A 20,414-nucleotide genomic window follows, 5' to 3' on the forward strand; every position below is an offset into this window, starting at 1 on the left:
CTTCAGAAAAGACATTTCAGCTTTCCTGCTCCTCTGATGCTGCTTGGCCTGCTGTGGTAAGCCAGCTCTAAACCTTGACAACAAGGTGCTAAACCTTGTTATCTCAGATTCTCCAGCATTGGCAGTTCCTACTGTCTCTGTAACGTTTCGAGTCCAGTATGATTCTTCTTCAGAATTCTTGAGTTGTGACAAAGAGTCTCAAAAAGAGACATACTGGACTTGAAACGTTAACACAACTTCTTTCTCCAAAGATGCTGCCAGACCTGCTGAGTTTCTCCAGCATTCTCTGTTTTTGCTCCAGATTTCCATAATACAAAATATGTTGTTTTTATGTAAGGTTGGAATCAGTTAGGGAGGGGAAAGGTTTGGTTAGGCCTATGATTCAAAGCAGCTGTATTAATGGAAGAGAAAGCGCAATTATGGATTATTACATGGCCAAACACATGGGCCTGAATTTGTGACACCATATGTGTGTTATCCAGGCACCCAAGAAGGAGCTGCAGAATGGGGTGATCCGTGGATACCAGATTGGTTATCGGGAGAATGGGCCTGGCAGCAACGGTCAATACAGTATTGTGGAGATGAAGGCCACAGGGGACAGTGAGGTTTACACCTTGGACAATCTGAAGAAGTTTGCACAATATGGTGTTGTGGTCCAGGCGTTCAACAGAGCTGGGACAGGTCCGAGTTCCTCAGAAATCAACGCTACAACACTCGAAGACGGTAAGATGTAGTCTAAATTAAGGTGGCAGAGTGATTTTATGCGGTTACTAACACCTGTATTTTTCATAGTGACCAGTGTTGGAGAGATGCTGAGCAGTGGTGCTCTTTCCAGTTCAGTCACTTTCAGCTCAGCATTGACCACTGACTTGACCCATTTGTGAAGTCAAAGTGAAGCTCCATTCATTTGTACTAACTACAGTTCCTCATGCCAACCTCAGAAAGGGGTCTTCTCCTGTACCAGTAAAACTATAATTACAGTCCATCAAAGTGAGCTAAAATTGGAACAGCTTCCCTTTCAGGGAGCCAGGCAATTCATTATCTTTTCCTTGAACAGATACAGGCCACAGCAAACTCTTCCTCAACAAGGTGCCTTTGTCCCAAACTTGAAAGATCACCCTCTACTGTATGTCCATGTGAATGAAGAACTGCACTCAGTATAGAAATCAGATAGAGTGTCATTTACCGTATAGAAAGGTTCCCTGAAATCAGCTTACAAAAAGCCAGGAGCAGAGTTGAGAGCCTGTTGTTTAGGGTAAGGGTCCACATGGGCTGCAAATCCAACAGGGCACAGAACCGACATACAGACACACACACAGACACATGCACGCACACACACACAGACACGCGCAGACACATACACACACAGATACAGACACACACACACACACACAGACACATACCCACACACATACAGACACACACACACACATTTGAAACATGGACAATAAAATGAAGTAACAGTTGCTGGGAAGCTATTCTTTGAGGTGATAAGAGCTGTTCACAGCGCTTAGCTCTACAATCCATTCAATCCTTTTCCAATTAAAATTGTCCATGCTGCTGGATTCATGCAAACTGAATAACTTCATTCATTTGAGACATGAACTCTTCTTCCTCACACATGGAATCCCAGGAGAGGAGTGCTTGGGTAACATAACAAGGGTAACAGGGAATGCATGCTAAGGATAACCCTGACACTGGAACTGTTGCTCAGAGAGGTCCTGACAAATAGGTTTCTGAACAGATTACATGGACCGTCAAGCAATTGCTGCAGCCTGGGTGAATTCATGATTATACAGAGCCCCTCTTCTGCTATTTGGAGGGACTTTTCCTCAGTATCTGGCTGCACTTCAGTACTTTTTGAGTGTAGACGGGAATGGACCTCCCTTACCTGGCCAAGGTGGATACCCAAAGGTCAGGACAGTGTCTGAGGTCATTAAGCCTGACTGTCTTGAATCTTCTCCACCGTTTGCCTTCTGAAACGATACCAGTCACTGCAGGCACGTCTGCTGATTTGACCTTTGTCCTGCCGGGCTTCATCCAAGGAATTGTGTTATTTTACCTCTTCAGCCCTTTATTAGAAAGGCCACCATCCAAGATGATATTTTCCCTGAATTACCTTTGCTGTCTTAACCACTTTGGCCAATATTACTTTTTACTTCCAGATTTCAAGAATTTTCAAGGTTTTTCTTCTGACTCCACCCTCCTATCTTCTTGATAAACTTATGCCTATTCCAAAAAAAAATGCGAAAGTTGATCTTACAGAAAAGAAATGACAGGTTCTCGCATATTCAGGAACACAAGTGTGACAGCATTGATGGCACACTGTCATCAACTGGAGCAGGATTCCTCCGCAAGTTAAAATAAAACACTTCAGGGAGTAAACACAGCATGGCTGGCATTTTTTTGTGATTAGTGACAATTTATGAGAAGCTATAATTTCGTTGTTGTTGTAAATGGAGGATAGTGAGACAGTCTTGAGTTCTCTCTTTTTGTCTTTCTAATTGTTTTGTAACAAAGAAGCACCAATCAGCATTTACAGGATCTCAAAATCCAAATTACAGTGGATCTGTCATCTAATTAAACTGATGTCAGCCTGGATTTACAATTCAATGATCAGCTTTTAATGAGTGTAGCACCCTGTAATCTCCCAACACCGTCATCAGGCACAGTATCTCTTAAGCCTGTTATCAGCATAATTCAGCATGGAATAATTGATGTCACACTATTCTAACACATAAAGAGGGGGATGATTGTTCTGCTTCTAAACACTTGGTGAAACCACACACACACACAAAAAAAATCAGCTTTGGATTCTTATGACAGAGCTGCATGAATTACAACTCAATGTCTATCTTACCTGGTGATTTTATTTTCAAGAGACTTGTGGTTTTGGCAGGTGTTCAGCTGAATGGGTTTTCTTTGTGTCAGTGTGTGGAAATGATGCTCGTCGGTGTCTGGGATGTCGATATGTTTGTGTTTCATTTTAATTTAATGTCTCCTCTCTGTGTTCATCCTCCCACCATCTGCTGTCCACCTCTCTCCTCTTTCTGCCTCTCACTCTCTCACCATCTGCTTCTTTTGCCTCTGCCCCTCTCCTGCTCTACCTCTCCAGCACTGTCTCTTTCCCCTCGCTGCTCTTCCTTCTCCCCCTCTTCAGTCAGCCCCTTCCCCTCTGCCCCTCTCCTGTTGTATCCCTTGAACTCTGCCTCTTTCCCCTCTGCCTCTTTCCTCTCTGCCTCTTTCCCCTCTGCCTCTTTCCCCTCTGTCTCTTTCCCCTCTGCCTCTCTCCCCTCTGTCTCTCTCCCCTCTGCCTCTCTCCCCTCTGCCTCTTTCCCCTCTGTCTCTTTCCCTGCTGCCTCTCTCCCCACTGCCTGTTTCCCCTCTGCCTCTCTCCCCTCTGCCTCTTTCCCCTCTGTCTCTCTCCCCTCTGCCTCTCTCTGCTCTACCTCTTTCCTTTCTCCCCCAACTCCCTTCTGCCCCTTTCCCATCTGCTTCTGTCCTGCCCACCCATTATCCTCTCCTATTCTGTTCTTCAACTCTGTTTCTCTGCCCTTTGACCATCTCCCATCTAGCAAGCACCCCTCCTACCGCTGCCACCTTTTGCCCATCTCCTATCTATCTGTGCATCTGACCTGCTTCTCTCACCCTGTGTCTCTCTTCCCCTCTGTTTCCCATCACCCTACTGTCTCCTCGGACTGGGTTGAGCATTGCACCTTAGTGTGTGATGCAGGAAGGCCCCTCTCCCTCACATTTAACCTCATCACTCTCCGCTGATCTGGTTTCTCAAACAGCATGGAAGTAGCAGCTCCCATCATGACTTCCACCCACCTTTGCTGTTGGCGACACGTGGCCAGATCTTGCCTCATAAAGATGCTTAGCAAGACCAACATAATTCAGGCATGGCATCAGGACCTGGAATTCTTGTGGGAGTTGTCGTCTACGTCTGCCCAATACCTTTCATTGTGGCTTCTTTCTATTGCATGTTTACTTTGCCTTTAGAGAATTCACCTTTGACGATTCCATGTGCTGAGCATACACAGTGATGTGACTGTTCCTAGCAATGCAGACACGCACATGCAGACACACATGCACACACACACACACATTCACACATGCGCGCATGTACATGCAGACACACGCACACGTGCACACATGTGCACACACGCGTGCACATGCACACATGCACACTCACACATGCACATTCACACATGCGCACATGCACACGCAGACACACACATGCACACACACACATTCACACATGCACACACGTGCACCCACACACGCATGCATGCACGCACACACTTTGCTGTAATTTCTGCTTCGCAGCTTATAATGTACTTTATTGTTTTAAATAAACTAACCTACATAGTTAATCAATCTCTGATGAGCAGTTAATGGTCATACTGTTATCATAAGCATGATCCTTCCTTTCTCTCTGTTTCTCCCTCTCACACATCGTTCTCTCATCTACAGAAATCCTGGTTGTCAGGAATTATCTGTCTCCCCAGTTTGTTACCATAGAGGTGGAGAGTGTGCTGGAATTGTCACTTTGTGATTCCAGTGCCTGCCGTTTACCCCTGGTCTGATAACTCGATCATGTTCAATTACCTGTGGTACACATAGACAGTACAATAAACATTCAATACAACACCCAAGTGGTCAAAGCTGATGTGATTTCAACCTTCAAATTTCAGAATGGACTGGCAAGTTTCCACTTTGCCTAGAGGACAATAACAAGAATGTCAAAGTCTCTTAAAGCACAGAGAAGAAGGAATAAAAAATGTATTGATTACAAGCGTGTTATTACACAAGTGTTACGATAACTGTTATTAGAAGTGAGAGATTTGCAGAGAGCATTTTCTGTTAAAGTCCTAAAAATGGCTCAATCCAATCTGGGTGATTTTCACATTTGAGGTTATACAAATCAGCAGAAAAAGCAAGAAATGATTGTAAGCTGGTTGCTGTTGTTCTGCTCTGAAACTGCTCTATAAAAGGCAGTCATTACAGTAAACACTTTGACATGGCTCAGCAATACAATGCCACTGTATAAAAATTTATTTTATGGCACACACACTTTACATTTATATAGCACCTTTCACTGAATATTTCAAGGCTCTTTAAAACCAATGGAGCACTTCTTGAAACAAACTCAGAGAATACTGGAGAAACCCAACAGTCCTTGGCAGTATCTCTGGAAATAGTATTGTAGAGTCCAGTTTAACTCTTCTTCAGAATTGAAAGATGTTGGAAAATGTGTTTCTTATACTCTTCTTGGGACAGAGGCTCAGTGCTTTTACTTTTTGATGTGCAGTTGCTGTTGGAATGTGCACATCAGTCAATTAATGCACAACAAGTTTATGCAAACAGCAGTGTGATAATGAGCAAGCGATGTTGATTGAGATTTAAATAATGACTGGGGACAAACTTCTCTTTGAGCTCTCAAATATCCACTGAGCAAGCATTTAGGGCATGTTTGAAACTTCATCTGAAAGACGCAAGCATAGAGCTGCCTCAGTACTGCACTGGAGTTTCATCATCCTTCATCTTTGCACTAAAGCCCTGGATTTGGGATTGAACCCAGACCTTCAGCGATTCTAAAGCAAGTGGATTGCCAACTGATACAATGGCTGGCACTTTCTACAGCCAATTCCTGAAAACAGATGCTAATTTGCACCCAGACATCACACTCGCTGCTCATCCTTTGAAGTAGAAGAATGGGCCGCACGGTGGATCAGTGGTTAGCCCTGCTGCCTCACAGTACCAGCGACCCAACTTCGATTCTAGCCTCGGGCAACTGTCTGTGTGGAGTTTGCACATTCTCCCTGTGTCTGTGCAGGTTTCCTCCGTGTGCTCCGGTCTCCTCCCACAGTCCAAACGTGTGCAGGTTAGGTGGATTGGCCATACTAATTGCCTGTAGTGTTCAGGGATGTGTAGCTTAGGTGGGTTATAAGAGGATGGGTCTGGATGGGATGCTCCAAGGGTCAGTGTAGACTTGTTGGGCCGAAGAGCCTGTTTCCACACTGTAGGGATTCCATGAAACAGGAATTGACAGAGAAACTCAGAGGCCTGGCCGCATCTGTGGAGAGAAAGAGAGGCATTCATTTCTATGAAATAGATATGGTGTATTGGCTGGTGAACATTCAACACCAAAACAACTACATATTTTGTGTTCGTCATTACTCGGATGAGAGCGTTCATGTTTCTGAGTCACATGTTACTGCGTTCAGGTCTCATTCCAGTGTAACTCTGAGGGAGTGTTGCTCTGTCAGAGGAGTCTACCCTTTGACAAGTTGTCAGGCCCCATTTGCTCTCTTAGGACAGAAAAGATCCTATGGCTCTCTTTCAAAAATGAGTGCTGATGGGGAGGTGTGGCATGCCTGGTGTGTTGGCTGCCATCTATTCTACAGTCAACATCTCACACAGAGATTATTGCACTGCCATCTGTGGGATCTTGCTGTGCATCTTTGGCCTTTGCATTTCCTAATCATGACAGGGAATCCATTTCAAAAGCCCAACATTGATTGCAAAGTACTTTGAGATGTCTAATGGTGGTGTTGAAAAGGGCTTTATATTGATTCATTCCTGGGACAAGGGCATTGCTGGCTAGGCCAGCATTTATTGCCCATTCCTAATTGCCCAGAGGGCAGTTAAGAGTCAGCTGCATCGCTGTGGGTCTGGAGTCACGTGCAGTCCAGACCAGGTAAGGATGGCAGTTTCCTTCCCTAAAGGACATTAATGAACCAGATGGGATTTTTCCTGACAATTGACAATGGATTCATGGTCATCATCATCATTAGATTCTTAATTCCATAAATGCATCCTTTGTTTTCTTTCCAGGTAAACAAGAAATGAAACAATAATTAGTTAATAATCTGCTCTAGGCAATAATTTAAAAGCATTTAAATTGCAGTAATTAAAGCACCCTATCTGATTGTCAGATTTGAAGCATAGTTGGGAAAATTATTAATAATTATAAAGAACAGTGAACACAGTTGAGGTTTTCAAGTGTAATCCTGTTATTTTTTTCTCACACACTTCTGGGCGATTCTTTACTTTCAGTTTCAAGTTTGAGGGAGGTTGGTGGGGAGGGTGGTTGTTTCAGACTTTCTCAGGGAGGCCAGTTTCCAAGCAAACTCTAAATGTGGGACGGTAGCCATCAATCAGAATTGTATGAATGAATCAGATTAAAAGGGCACAGCTTGCCCAGCTGATTATTAGGTGGACACACCATCCAGGGCCACATGTGTTGGAGGATAGAAGCTACTACACTCTCTGGGCACAGCAGTTGTAAGACTGCGGAGGTTCCAACAAGACAGCTTGCCACCACTTCCTCAGGGGCATTTAGGGGTGGGCAATGAAAACAATAGCCCTGTCAGTGGACATCCCACATCCCATGAGCAGAAAAAGGGAAAAGTTAATACCAAGCAAAGTGGACAAATCTGGGAGTGATAACCAAAAGCATGAACAGTGAGGTTAATTCACTCAAACGTATTGCTGCTGGTGGTCTGCCATCTCAGGGCACTTTGATTGGATTCAGTTCTGTAGGGTAAGGGGGGGAAAGTGTTAAGCACCCAACCATGATCGCTCTTCAGTGACAGTGACCCCTGCTGCCAACAACAAGGGAGAAAACTAGACTGAGCTCAGCTGCAAATCCTGTTTAGTTATATACAGTTAGTTATTCCACAGTGTGGAAACAGACTGTTTGGCCCAACAACTCCACACCATCTCTGTAGACCATCCAACCCAGACTCCCCCCATCTCAACTACCATATTCCCTATAACCCTGCATATCCCATGGCCAATCCACCTAGCCTGCACATCTTTGCACTGTGGGAGGAAACCAGAGGAAACCCACACAGACACGGGGAGAATGTGCAAACTCCGCACAGACAGTCACCCGAGGGTGGAATCGAACCTGGGTCCCTGGTGCTGTGGGGCAGCAGTGCTAACCACTGAGCCACCATGCTGCTTTTTGTTAAAAAGTCTTGTGAACACCCTTTGGCGAGAACCTTAGAAAGAGAATTGCCCTTTGTATGAACTGTCTCAGTCCTTACGGTGCAATTGTTCTCCAACACTTTGTATCAGTTGTCTGATTAAACTCCATGGGGAATGTAAATGCAAGTTGTTGTTTTCAAGTAGCACATGGTTGATTGGATTTGATTTGTTATTGTCACGTGTACCTAATACAGTGAAAAGTATTATTTTGTGTGCTATCCAGGCAAATCATAACTTACATAAGTACAATAGGGTAATAGAACAGAATGCAGACTATAGTGTTACTGCTACAGTGAAAGTGCAGATAAAGATCAACGCTAATATATGAAAGGTCTGTTCAAAAATCTGATAGCAATGGGCAAGAAACTGTTCTTGGGTCTGTTGATAACAGGTTGTTATATTCATAGAATGCTTGCTCAGTTTATTATTAATTACAAGCAATGGCAAATGCACATTATAGTTTTCCAGTGTTATTCCATCAACCAATCTTTGACTCCGTTTCACAACCGGGTCCAATGATTGGTGGTACCTGGACTATGGGTAAAGGGGGAATTGGGAGAAAATGTTGTTGCAAGATTCATTATGGATTCCAGATACCTCAACAATCAGTTTTTACAGAAGAATGTAGATGCTGAGGGAGTGAGAGGAGAGCAAATAGGAGTTGGAGGGGAGACAGGGGTCAGCAGCATGATTGAAGACATGATCTTTGGGTCTTTTGAGTGGAAGGAAGTAACAAGATGGAGCTGCTGAGGGAGTAGAGGTCCAGCAGACAGGAGGTCACTGAGGAAAGGTGTGGCGAGATGAATTGTGGAAGTATTTTGAAAGCTTTGATGCAAAAAAGCATCTTTTTGAAACCTGTGGGTGACGGAGAGCATTGAAAAAAACTAAGTGTCTAAATGGCAAATATAAAAGACAAGAGACAGAGCGAGAGTGCAGGTATAGACCATATATTATGACTGAACCGTACATTCTCTGATCCTAGCGGGCCCTTTGCAGATATCAAGAGGTTAGGTAGGAAAGCAGGACCTAATATATCTCACTGCTATTCTACAAATAGAGTTATTGATTTCTTTTCTAAAAATCAATTGAGAGGATTCAGTGTTTTGACATCTGACAGGTTTGATATACAAAAATACTAGTGAGAGCAGAGCAACAGGGAAAGGAGAAAGTCCGAGAGTGAGAAAACGCTGAAATAGCAGTGCAGGCTACCAAAGATTTTTTTTTAATGGGATGAGGCTGTCGCTGGCCAGGCAGCATTTATTGCCCATCCCTAATTGCCCAGAGGGCAGTTCAGAGTCAACCATATTGCTGTGGGTCTGGAGTCACATGTAGGCCAGACCACGTAAGGATAAGAGTTTCCTTCCCTAAAGGACATTAGTGAACCAGATGGGTTTTTCCTGACAATTGACAATGGATTCATGGTCATCATTAGACACTTAATTCCAGATATTTTTATTGAGTTCAAGTTCCACGATCTGCCATGGTGGGACTTGAACCTGGGTCCCTGGAATGTTATCAGGGTCTCTGAATTAACAGTCTAGTGGTAATACCACTAGGCCATCCCCTTCCCATAAACAAGCATCAGTGTGGATTTTGCACCATCAAACTCAGGTCTTTAATGAATTCTTACTCTCAGACTTTCAGATTATGAGGATGGGTTCAATAAATGTGGCTCATATTCCAAATATATTTGCATTTTAGTTTAGATGGATGATTGAACTGAAGTGTTTAACTTTATATCAAAAGGATTTGATGGGGTAGCAACAGGGCTGAGCAGTTTGGTGGTAGTTATTTCCATTGGACAAGTGGCTAGGATGTGGTTCAGAATTATGCCAGCTGCAGGGATTTGATCTCCCATTCTAGCTGGGGACCCTGCCCCTCAGACTGGAAAGCATTGGTTATTCACCACTGCCAAAACTTATTGAGGGAAGGAGCCCAAACGATCTGCCTTAGGGCAGAGCAGCCATGAATAAAGGCTCACTACAGAAACACGACTACCTCTAATGAGGTGAATCCAGATCAAAGAAAGGGGCACAATTAAACAATGGATTACTCAGGAGTCAAATGAGGCAGCTTTTCCAAATGAAAGGTAATGGAAATCAGGAATTCTAACATCACAGACAGTGAATACTCATGACCCAAATTTTCAGGACTGAGATTGATAGAACTTTGTTTTTACTCAGGATACAGATCAAATGTAGGTGAGGTACAGTTCAATGGGACCAGCTGAAAGGGCAAAATGGCCTACTCTTGCTCCTAGATTCTCCACAAATCACAAAGTGGCTTTATGCGAAAGCTTGTAAATGTAGCATCATCCAGCAGTGTGTTTCGGAATTTCATGGTACTATCACCAGCTAATGAATCAACATGAACTCTCTTTATTGAGGTCAGAAGCTCACAGGAATAAACGCTCATCAGGCAGTGTGGCTCAGGTTATAAAATGCAAATTGAAGTCATTAAATGTAAAGTGTAGATAACAGCAAAACATCAAAAAGGCAATTTCATCTGGTAGCAGATTGTTTAGCTTGTCCCTCCTTGGATATACAAAACAAATAATAAAATGAAACAACCCTTTGCTAACTCTCTTCGTAAGACTAAACCAAAACCAGCATCCATAACAAAAAAAAGCACAAGGCCCCATCTAACCAGCATTGAGTATTCCAGCCTCCAACTCAAAGAGTTCAGAAGAGCTGAGAGAAGGAACTATCTTTCATTGTGTCCATAGGCTGCTCCTCAAATGTAGATAAATGGACAGCTCAGAAATCCGTGGTCATCTTTCATCTGTTCTCAAGGCAAAGCAAAGCTTTGAATTTTTTGCCTCAGGATACCCTTAATGTGATAATCAAGTTTCACTGACTTGGTTCTGCACCATGTGCCCAGGCAAACATCATTGACTGATTTTATCACCGCACACCATCCTGTGTTCCCCTTAATTTAGACATTTCTGAAAACAGTGGAGGTCATCTGTCTTTGCGTTGATGCCTAATAAGTGAACAACCTTCTTCATCCCCTCCAACATGGAGGACACACAGATTGCTGGTAAATAGTTTCTTCAAGATGTGAAAATGAAATGTTTCCTGTCCCCAGCCAACCAATGAACTGAACTTAGTGGGATTTAGGTTTGCTCGATTCCAAAACCACAGATAATTATCAAAATGAATCCACAAAGGGAATTGGTTACTGTGAAAGTGAGAATAGAATTATAAATCCTTATCCCTTCCTTCTGCAGTTCAAGGCCAGGAAGCAATCCATGATAACAATTTGATGCTGGTGACAGCACTAAAACTAAAAGTATTTGGCAACAATAGTTTATTCTCACCTTTCTGTGGAGAAGTGCACAGTCCATTTTCACATGGGGCTCAAATAATAACGACTTATTTTTATATAGTGTTGTTCAGATAGTTACACTTTAAAATGTGGAGCAAAGACCACTTTTGAGTTTAGTTTCAGATATAAACTCCTGTTGGAGAAATAACAGTGAGTCTCAGGACCTGTTCCAAAACAAATCATTCCAAAGCTAGAGTGTTAAATTTAACTTTCTTTTGAATTGTGTCCGTTGTAATGAAAACTTCAGTATCTTGGAGCAATCTTGTGACTGTGAAGGAACTGCACATCATTGAGCATAAATAACACAGTGAGGGTGAAGTTAGAACTGGACTAGAAAGACGGAGAGAACACATGGACATGAACACACCAAAAAGATAGATTATTCCTTGCCAGAAGTGATTACAAGATCAGAGCCTGGTTTATCTATAAGTTATAATGTTTAATAAATTGTTTAACTCTGAAATTTAAAGTTGAAGATGCTTCTTGACTTTGCCTCTGCCTCCACCAGTCTGTTTTGAATCCAAACACATTGTGTGGCATTAAACCTTATGATAAAAGAGTGTGGAATCTTGGACTTTTTGCGTCCTGTCAAACACTGATGTTCTTTCTAAAGGAAAGAACAGAAACAGAGGCCCTATCGGAATTTTTTTTTTAAAGGGCTCTTGCTTCAGTAAAAAATTACTTCTCAAATAATTTTTTGAGTCTCAAGCAGAAAAGGGGTCAAACAAGAATTCTGAAGCCATTTTTGTGGGTAATGTGACCCAATTCTCTAACGCATCTCTCATTGCATGTGCCTGTGTAAGGAAGACAAGGAATTGGCATTCTCCTAAAAATTGAATCCCTTACAAAGCAGGAGAATGATTTGTGGAATGCATACATTGATTGGAATCTTATGTTGTTAAGATGTCACTTTAACAGGGCATTGTCCCTTCCCTAAATGCTCTATTACTTCTTCGTAGCCTGGGAATAACTTCTTTTGGCTTGGAGGATCGATGAAGTTTGCTTTGTGTTTTTACTTATCTTGTCTCTCCACAGTTCCCAGCCAACCTCCAGACAATGTGAAAGCCGTTTCGATCTCATCTGACGTTGCCACCATTATCTGGTCACCACCTCCTCGAAGTACCTTAAATGGAGTGCTGAAGGGTTTCCGAGTCATATACTGGTCCGTGCACCAAGATGGAGGTCAGTTGCTAGCTGAGCATTACTTTTATTTCTCCATCTTTTCAATTTTTTTCTCTCACTTTCTTGAAGGTGCTTTCTGTGAACCGGTTAATGCTCCTGCTCTAACTCCATGCTCAAGTTGTTGTTGTCCTTTTTTGACCTTTAACAATGATCCAGTTCTCAAAGAATCATAGAACAGTTGCAGCCCTAAAGTCTATTCGGCCCATCACACCTATATTGGCTCTTCAAAAGAGTAACTCAGTTAATCTCATTGCCCTGCTTTCTCCCCACAGGCCTTCTTTATCCCTTTTCAGCGAAACAATTCCCTTTTGACTGAATCTCCAATACACTCCCAAGACGTGCAGTCTACATCTCAACCACTCACTGGGTCAGAGAGGAAACACCGGTCTAAAATGAGCATGTGAAGCGAAAGGACTTAGACACTGTACTAGAGAGCTAGATTTGGTCGCCTGCAATGCACAGCTGTAAATTAAGGAGTGTTTCAGTACATAAGGAGTTAAAGAACTTCACTTAGTGGTAAGGCGTGAACAGCCTCAGGGACAGTGTATATGCAGAAGTTCAAAGTCTGCGGTGTTTCAAACCAGTATCTCAACGTGCAGATGGCATGATAAAGCAATCTGGTTCCGAGCCCTCCTATCCACAGGAACAACTTCTCTCATCTGTTCTGTCCAGCTCCAACATGATTTTGAACCTCTATAAATTTCCTTCTTTAATAATCAGCCATGGAAATCTACGACACAAAGAAAGACTCTTCAGCCCATCGAGTCTGCACCAGTCAAAAACAAGCACCTAACCATTCTAATCCCAATTTCCGCATTTGGCCCATAGCCTTGTCTGCCTTGGCATCACAATTGTGCATCTAAATGCTTCTTAAATGTTATGATGGTTTCTGCCTCTACCACCCTTGCAGGAAATGAGTTCCACATGTAATTATGTAATAATCTGGATCTACCTCTCCCAGAACATGGGGCTCTGAGGCTTTAACTCACAGTTGAGATCTGTGAACCCAACATAAATCAGGAAATGAAATATGTGCCTTTGTATGGTGCAGAGACATGTCTCATCTCCAATGTGTTCCAATGTTGGTGCCATCATGCAGCATTGCAGGAAGAAAGAGGGGATGTTGGGCAGAGCTGAGAACTTGTGAACTGGGAACCAACAGGTTCTTCATTGAGCTGGGGGGATTCCCACATTTGTTGTTGCTGCTGCATGTGGTAGGGGGTTGATGTTCCTACAGATTGAATAAATGGTGGGCACAGAGTGGCTTGGCTAATAGCTGGGGGGAAAAGGGTTTGAGTCCCACTTTGACAAGTGGTGAGATTTGAATTTAATTAACTAATAAATGCATTGGATTGATTATTTTTTTAAAGATCAGGAATTCAGAACCATTGTAAATAATGGTGACTGTGCAAGTATCTTAAAAACACATCTGCTTCACTGGTGCACTGTAGGGAAGTAAATCTGCCATCTCTTTCTTGGCCTTCTCAATGTGATGCTAGAGCCACAATAATATAGTTGACTCTGAACTACCCTCAGGAATGGCCTACTGAGTTCAACAGTAGTTAGGGATGGGCAACAAAGGCTGGAATGGGCAGATCACATGAAAAAATGTGGTAAGAATGAGGTAACCGTCATCTCTGTTGGTGTTATTGTGGAACTCGGTCCCAACACATGACCATTAGTCTGCAAGTCAAAGGGAGAAGGAAAACACTTGTTTTATTTTTTCTCTCTGTGTAGTCACATTGTCCCAAGATTTTCTGTGTTTTTGGGCAGCAATGGAAACTTACTAAAATGAAAGGAAGGTGATTGACACATACTACTTACCTATAAGGTCACATTGCAATTAGGCATCATGATCATCAATGTTGCCACCCAAGTACAGCCATTTAATCTCCCAATTGGATTGGAGATTAGCAAATTTCCTTTTAAACAAAGTCCAGCTGCGGGAAATAAAAATCCTTGGAAATTTCTCTCAATCAAAATACGTTCAAAAAAAGTTGATCAAACTGAGTTCCAGGAAGTAAAGGTAAGGTAAAGTCAGCATAGTCCCAGAGGACCATAGGTCTGCTCTCTCTTTAGAGAGAGAGATAACTGGTGGTAGTTTAGCCTGAGGGTCACCACATCTCAGGTGAGGGGTGAGGTTGAGAAGTGGGCACCTTCATGATGACGGCAGTTAGTATGGGAATTGAACCTAGGAAATGCCAATGACCCTGAATAACCTCATTCAAAATTCACTGCATACCTCCTGTACATAATGCTACCAATCTAAGCTAAGAGCTTACCCAATTCCCTTTTGAATATTTGCACAAATTCTGCACTTAACCATTCTAGCTCCTTGATCTGCTGGCTGACCCATACTGTGAACCTTTCCCACTGCTTTTATTTCTGATTTCTAGAATTTGTATGGTCTCATGCTCACCAGCATCTTTTATTCCAAAGTTCCCTGCCCGTCAATGTGACTATTGATGTACCACTAGTTGTGCTCTGCCCCCTCAACCAAGTATCTTCAGAGATTTGCTGCTTTGAAGTGACACCAAAGAAGTGTCCTACAGAATCTCTTCCAACTTGTACAAAAAAGACTGATGTTTAAGTGCTGCAGCCTTCCTGTGATCCGTGTGTGTGTGTGTGTGTGTGTGTGTGTGTGTGTGAGAGAGAGAGAGTGTATGTGTGTGCGTGTGTGTCTATGTGTGTGTGGGGGAGAGTGTGTTATGTGTGTCTGTGTATGTCATTTGGAGAATGTGTGTTTGGGAGAGTGTGTGTGTGTGCAGGTGTGTGTGTGTGTGTGTCTCTAAATGGGTGCGTCTGCATGATCCATATCTATGTGTGTGTCTAAATGGTTGCGTCTGGGTGCATATGCATGTGTGTCGGGGAGACTTGTGTGTGTGTCATTGTGGATGTGTGTATTTGTCAGATTGTGTCCATGAGTATCAGATGTCTAAATAGTCCTGGGAATGGGACATTCCCTATCACCTACCTGGTGTAAATATAAAACATTCCCAAGTCATGTTCGATATCAGAGTAAAGCTTCCTATTGCCTGTCCTAATAATGTGACTCAGTCACAATCACATACAATTGCTTCCTTTCGCACTTTTTCCAATTCTTACAACAGCTATCTTGTGCTAATTTATGTAAGTTTTGTGAGGTGAATTGACTCTTTTCAACTTCATCTGACATAGAACCCTCACAGCCAGTCAACTTCCATCTGAAATAAACTTACCGGAATCCAAAGCCTAGCTCAAGAATTGAAGCAGCAGCCATCCAGCAAGTAAAACTAAGTCTCTTGTTACACTGCCACACATTCAGTCCAGTTTTGCTCTTGTGCTTTGGTCTAGACTGGGGAGAGATGCAGAACATCACCACCATGGAAAACCGAGTGGAGCTGAAGGGATTGGAGAAATTCACTAATTACAGTGTGCAGGTGCTGGCGTTCACGCAGGCGGGAGATGGCGTGCGTAGCTTGGTGCTCTATACCCAGACAAAAGAAGACAGTAAGAACTCTCTCTCTTTCTCTTCCACCGTAGAAGTTGAGCAAGTTTTGATTTTCAGGTTTTACACAACGCGACCGGGTCTTCAGCGGCACAATATGAGCAGGGTCAACAAAACAAAATGGTGCTTTCAATGAGGAATATTTCTAGAATTAAGTTGCCAGTACAGGCCTTCAAACTCACAACTCATATATGTAGCATTCCTTTGTCAACTGTTTTAACAATGTTCTTTTATACAGGTTAACGCCTCCACCAAAATAGCAGGGAAATTTCTCTCTTGTGGCCTTTTTGTCAGATGAGAACGTTCTGTTCTTTGGGCTTTAACATTTGCTGTCACCTTGTTTTTATCTTCTCATCTAATCTTTTTAATCTCAATTACATCCTGACTTTTGGGCCGTGGCTTCTTCTCGATTAAAGGGAATGTTGAAATTGGGCTTATGTAGAACTATCAATTAAAACTCTCCATCTGTCAATTGATGCTTATTAATTTGTATCTCCTACACAAATTGGATCCAAGTGTTTGGTTTTGGCAGACATGACAGAGAGTTCAACATGTCCTCTTGATGGCACTGGCAAGATTTCCAAATCATACTCATGGCTGAGACATGTTAGGGTTCCATCGGTGAGCTGCTCACACTGTTGAAGGGGCTCATCAATTGGAGAGGATCAAAGATCCTGGACCTATGGCAGGCAACCTGGCTGATCCCGCAAAGTTGGAGGCTGAGGAGGCAGTAGCCACAGAGGGTTTTGAACATCTTGGATCAATGCTTGTTCATTTCAGGAAGACCATTCCTCACACCCCTGTCAGATTCTGGGGTGCACTTTAACTCTAATTGTAAGACATAAATTAATTACATTTATCGACTGAATTTGAAGAGAGCCAGTCTGAAGTTTAGTCATCCTGATTATTAGCAAGATCCATTTCAGGTACAAATATGTTTTCACAAGTTTTACAGAATATATTCTGTTTATCGAAACAAGCACAAAAGAATTGATCCTTAATAAGGAGCAACGGTTTTCAGCTTGTCAACGCTGGGATATCAATTTGCAAGACAGGTTGACAGTGCAAAGGTCTCTTTTTCTGTTCTTTTCACGAAAGTTCTTCCTCTGTCTTTGATCTTCCTTGATGTGCATTAAACCACTAAGACCCAGGACTTATTAACTCTTGCTAGCCATACCCACTGTGCATGAGTGAAGTCATCCTGAACTTGTGTTAGCTTATGATTACAGGAACAATTCATGGACAATTTTGGCTTGGTTATGTAGTCTGTGCCTATTCCTGGTTGATTTCTTTAAAATTAATGGTCAATTTAGCGATATCACTTCCTTCTGTCTCCTGATTAATTCTTTAAGACACCAATTATGTTTGTAAGATTATCTCTTTTATAATAGCTTGTCCCTCCAAGCTTAATAACTCCACAGATCGTGACCAAGGTAGGGCAACACCAACAAAAAATTAATGCATCTGTTTAAAGCGTGTAAGGATTGATTATCATCCCCAATTGTCCCAAATGGTGCATGAGTTTTCCATCAACATCTTTTCACCACAAGAACCATATGAGACTCCACAATAAATGTTAATGCTTACAACAAATTAAAGCTCAAAATGACCATACAAACTAACACATAGGCTCATTATATGCATTAAGTTACCATTTTAAAACATAACTGCGTTGTTGAGTAGAAGCCTTTTACTTCAATGCATTCTCACAAGTGTTAGCCTGAGTTTACATTAGTCTGAGCCATAAAATAGAAATAAAATGAAGTATCTTTTACACATCTATATGTCTTTCTTCCCTCCAGAAATTAATACAACTAACCACACTCAAACAGAACACAATTTAATTCTTCACTTGCTTAATCAAGTTGACATTTATCTTTGAAAGATAACTCAACCCTACAATTCCAACATAGGTCACCTACAAACTTTTTTAAACTTTCCTTCTGTGACTATAGGAATCCATTAAAGCTAATTGGTGAAATTGCTCGACATTTAACTGCCAATGGATATTCACGAGCAGTGTGGCCAAACAGTGCTTCAAATTTACATTGGTGTTTCATTGACATAATCCTACACTGACCTTAGGTGAGCATCACCTTGATTTTAAAATTCTCACCTTTGAGTTCAAATCCCTTGTCCCTCCCTATCACTGTGACTTCATCCAAAATTTCTGAGCTCCTCCAATTCTAGCCTCATGGCTGCACTCCCAGTTTTAATCACTTTACCACTGGTGACTGACTTCATCTGGCTAGATCTTGAATTGGAGTACCTTTGCTAAACCTCTTTGCTTCTTCTTTTAAGACTTTCATTATAACCTGCAGGACTGGATGATAGTCGTGATACCTGCTGCGGAGTTTTAAAGGAGGGTCTGGGGCACTATCCGGACAGACTTTTCACATCATTGATAGGATAGGCTACGCAATTTAAATTTCTGTTTTAACACGTCTGGCTCAGAGTTAGTGAACAGCCATCAGCCTTCCATCCTGCTTTCTATTTTAACCCTGGCAGAGTTACTGATTAACAAAAGCCAGTCCCAACACCCAATGCTGTAGCATGGTTTGGAAATCAACATTGCTTTTCCCATGTACACTATGCGGTCAAGGACGACTGAAGCGATTGGTTTCTGGTTGTACTAGAAATTGAGTTGAGAAGCTGCCACGTTTAATGAGTAAAAAATCAATCTATCATTTAAGGACCCAAGTTTCAGCTCTTTTGATAATTAAGATCAACCTTCTTTAACGCTTTCAGGTTTGGACTGTTCAGATTTACCCCACCAAAATAATCAACCACTGGACCACGTTTGGCCAGGGAAATTTTGTGGAGCAGTGGGTAATGTCTCTGCCTCGGAGCCAGAAGCTCCAGGGTCGAGTCCCACTCTGAGACTTGATGGTCACAGAGGAAATGTTCATTACACAGCCAAACAGATTGGTTCTCAAATCATTTCAGTACATCAGTGGTTGGGTGGGAGAGATTCCTGAACAGACAGCAGTGCAGCAGCCTCTCCACATGTGAAGATTCCACACACAAACCCTTGCTCCTGGCTCCATGACAAGCACATACCACCCTTTGAGGCACTGCTGATGCTGAGGCTGAACATGGTGTCCTCAATCACCAGAGGAAAAAGGTTGTCCATTCTCTTCTATATGACCAAACCAATTGGACTGACACAATTCGCCCTGGCAAACAGTGGTATTAAAGTAAATGCTTCCTCTCTATTGAAAGAAATAGCCCACATTTGCCAATTCTCTAACAACTTACTCTGCTCACTCATTCCTCACTTGAATAATGGGACCTGACTAACTGGTGAACGCCATTGGTTTACTGATGGAGAACAGCGTACCTTAATTGAGTGAGGACAGTGACATCATGGCAAATTTCACAAAGAGGGCTGCAATGATATAAGTGGTTCATTTACTGAAATAAGAATCATAGAATTGTACTGGACAGAAAAGGCCCTTCAGCCCATCAGATCTGTACTGCCATAAAAATAGTTAAACAGCCTTTATTGGTAATCCAATTGAACATGACTCAAACCCCACCACTTGTAGTCTGAGAATTTAACCCTTTCTAATTTAGAGAAAATGTGTTATGTCAGAAAAAGTGACATTAAAGCAGATTTATTGACGTCCTTTGGGGTGGAAACCTGGTCAGGCTGATATATGACTCCAGCCTGGGGTGGGTGATTCAGAAGTGGCACAGCAGATCATTCACAAAAGCAGCCACAAATGGGCAACTAATGCTGATGCCACCACCTGCAAATTCTTGCAACTGGTTTGGTGCTTAGTGCTCTCTTCACTTCTAAGAACTACTGCCTACCATGATGGGGATTTGTGAATGCCGGCAAGGAATGTAAGAAAGTAAACCACCCCCAAGGATAAATGCAATCCTTTTACAGTTAGGATTCCAGGCACCAATACAGCTGGAGAAAAGAAATGAGAATGTGAAGAGATAATATCATAAGATTATCATAAGATTATCATAAGGCAGCACAGTGGCTCAGTGGTTAGCACTGCCGCCTCACAGCGCCAGGGACCCAGGTTCAATTCCACCCTTGGGTGATTGTCTGTGTGGAGTTTGCACATTCTCCCTGTATGTCTGCGTGGGTTTCCTGTGGGTACTCCGGTTTCCTCCCACAGTCCAAAGATGTGTAGGTTAGGTGGATTGGCTAAGCTAAATTGTCCATAGTGTTCAGGGGTCTGTAGATTAGGTGTGTTATAAGGGGATGGGGATGGGTGGGATGCTCCAAGGGTAGGTGTGGACTTGTTGGGCCGAAGGGCCTGTTTCTACACTGTAGGGATTCTATTCTATTCTATGATTTAGGAGCTGAACTAACCATTGAGTCTGCTCTGCCATTCAGCGAGATCTTGGTTAATCTGATAATCCTCAGCTCCACCTGGCCTGCCTTTGTCCCCATAACCCT

The 20,414-nt window shown here is 42.6% G+C and overlaps 1 protein-coding gene across 1 annotated transcript in view; it reads left to right on the forward strand.

Moving 5' to 3' along the window:
- Positions 1-20,414, forward strand: part of LOC109913024 (Down syndrome cell adhesion molecule-like protein 1 homolog) — a 554,371-nt gene that overhangs the window by 441,738 nt on the left and 92,219 nt on the right. Inside the window, exons 18-20 of the mRNA XM_048615473.1 lie at positions 483-723; positions 12,361-12,507; positions 15,841-15,996. Coding sequence (XP_048471430.1) covers positions 483-723; positions 12,361-12,507; positions 15,841-15,996 — 544 coding nt within the window. The remainder of the gene's footprint in view (positions 1-482; positions 724-12,360; positions 12,508-15,840; positions 15,997-20,414) is intronic.

Source organism: Rhincodon typus, chromosome 32 (genome assembly GCF_021869965.1).
Source record: "Rhincodon typus isolate 14 chromosome 32, sRhiTyp1.1, whole genome shotgun sequence".
In the NCBI taxonomy this organism is placed as follows: Eukaryota; Metazoa; Chordata; class Chondrichthyes; order Orectolobiformes; family Rhincodontidae; genus Rhincodon; species Rhincodon typus.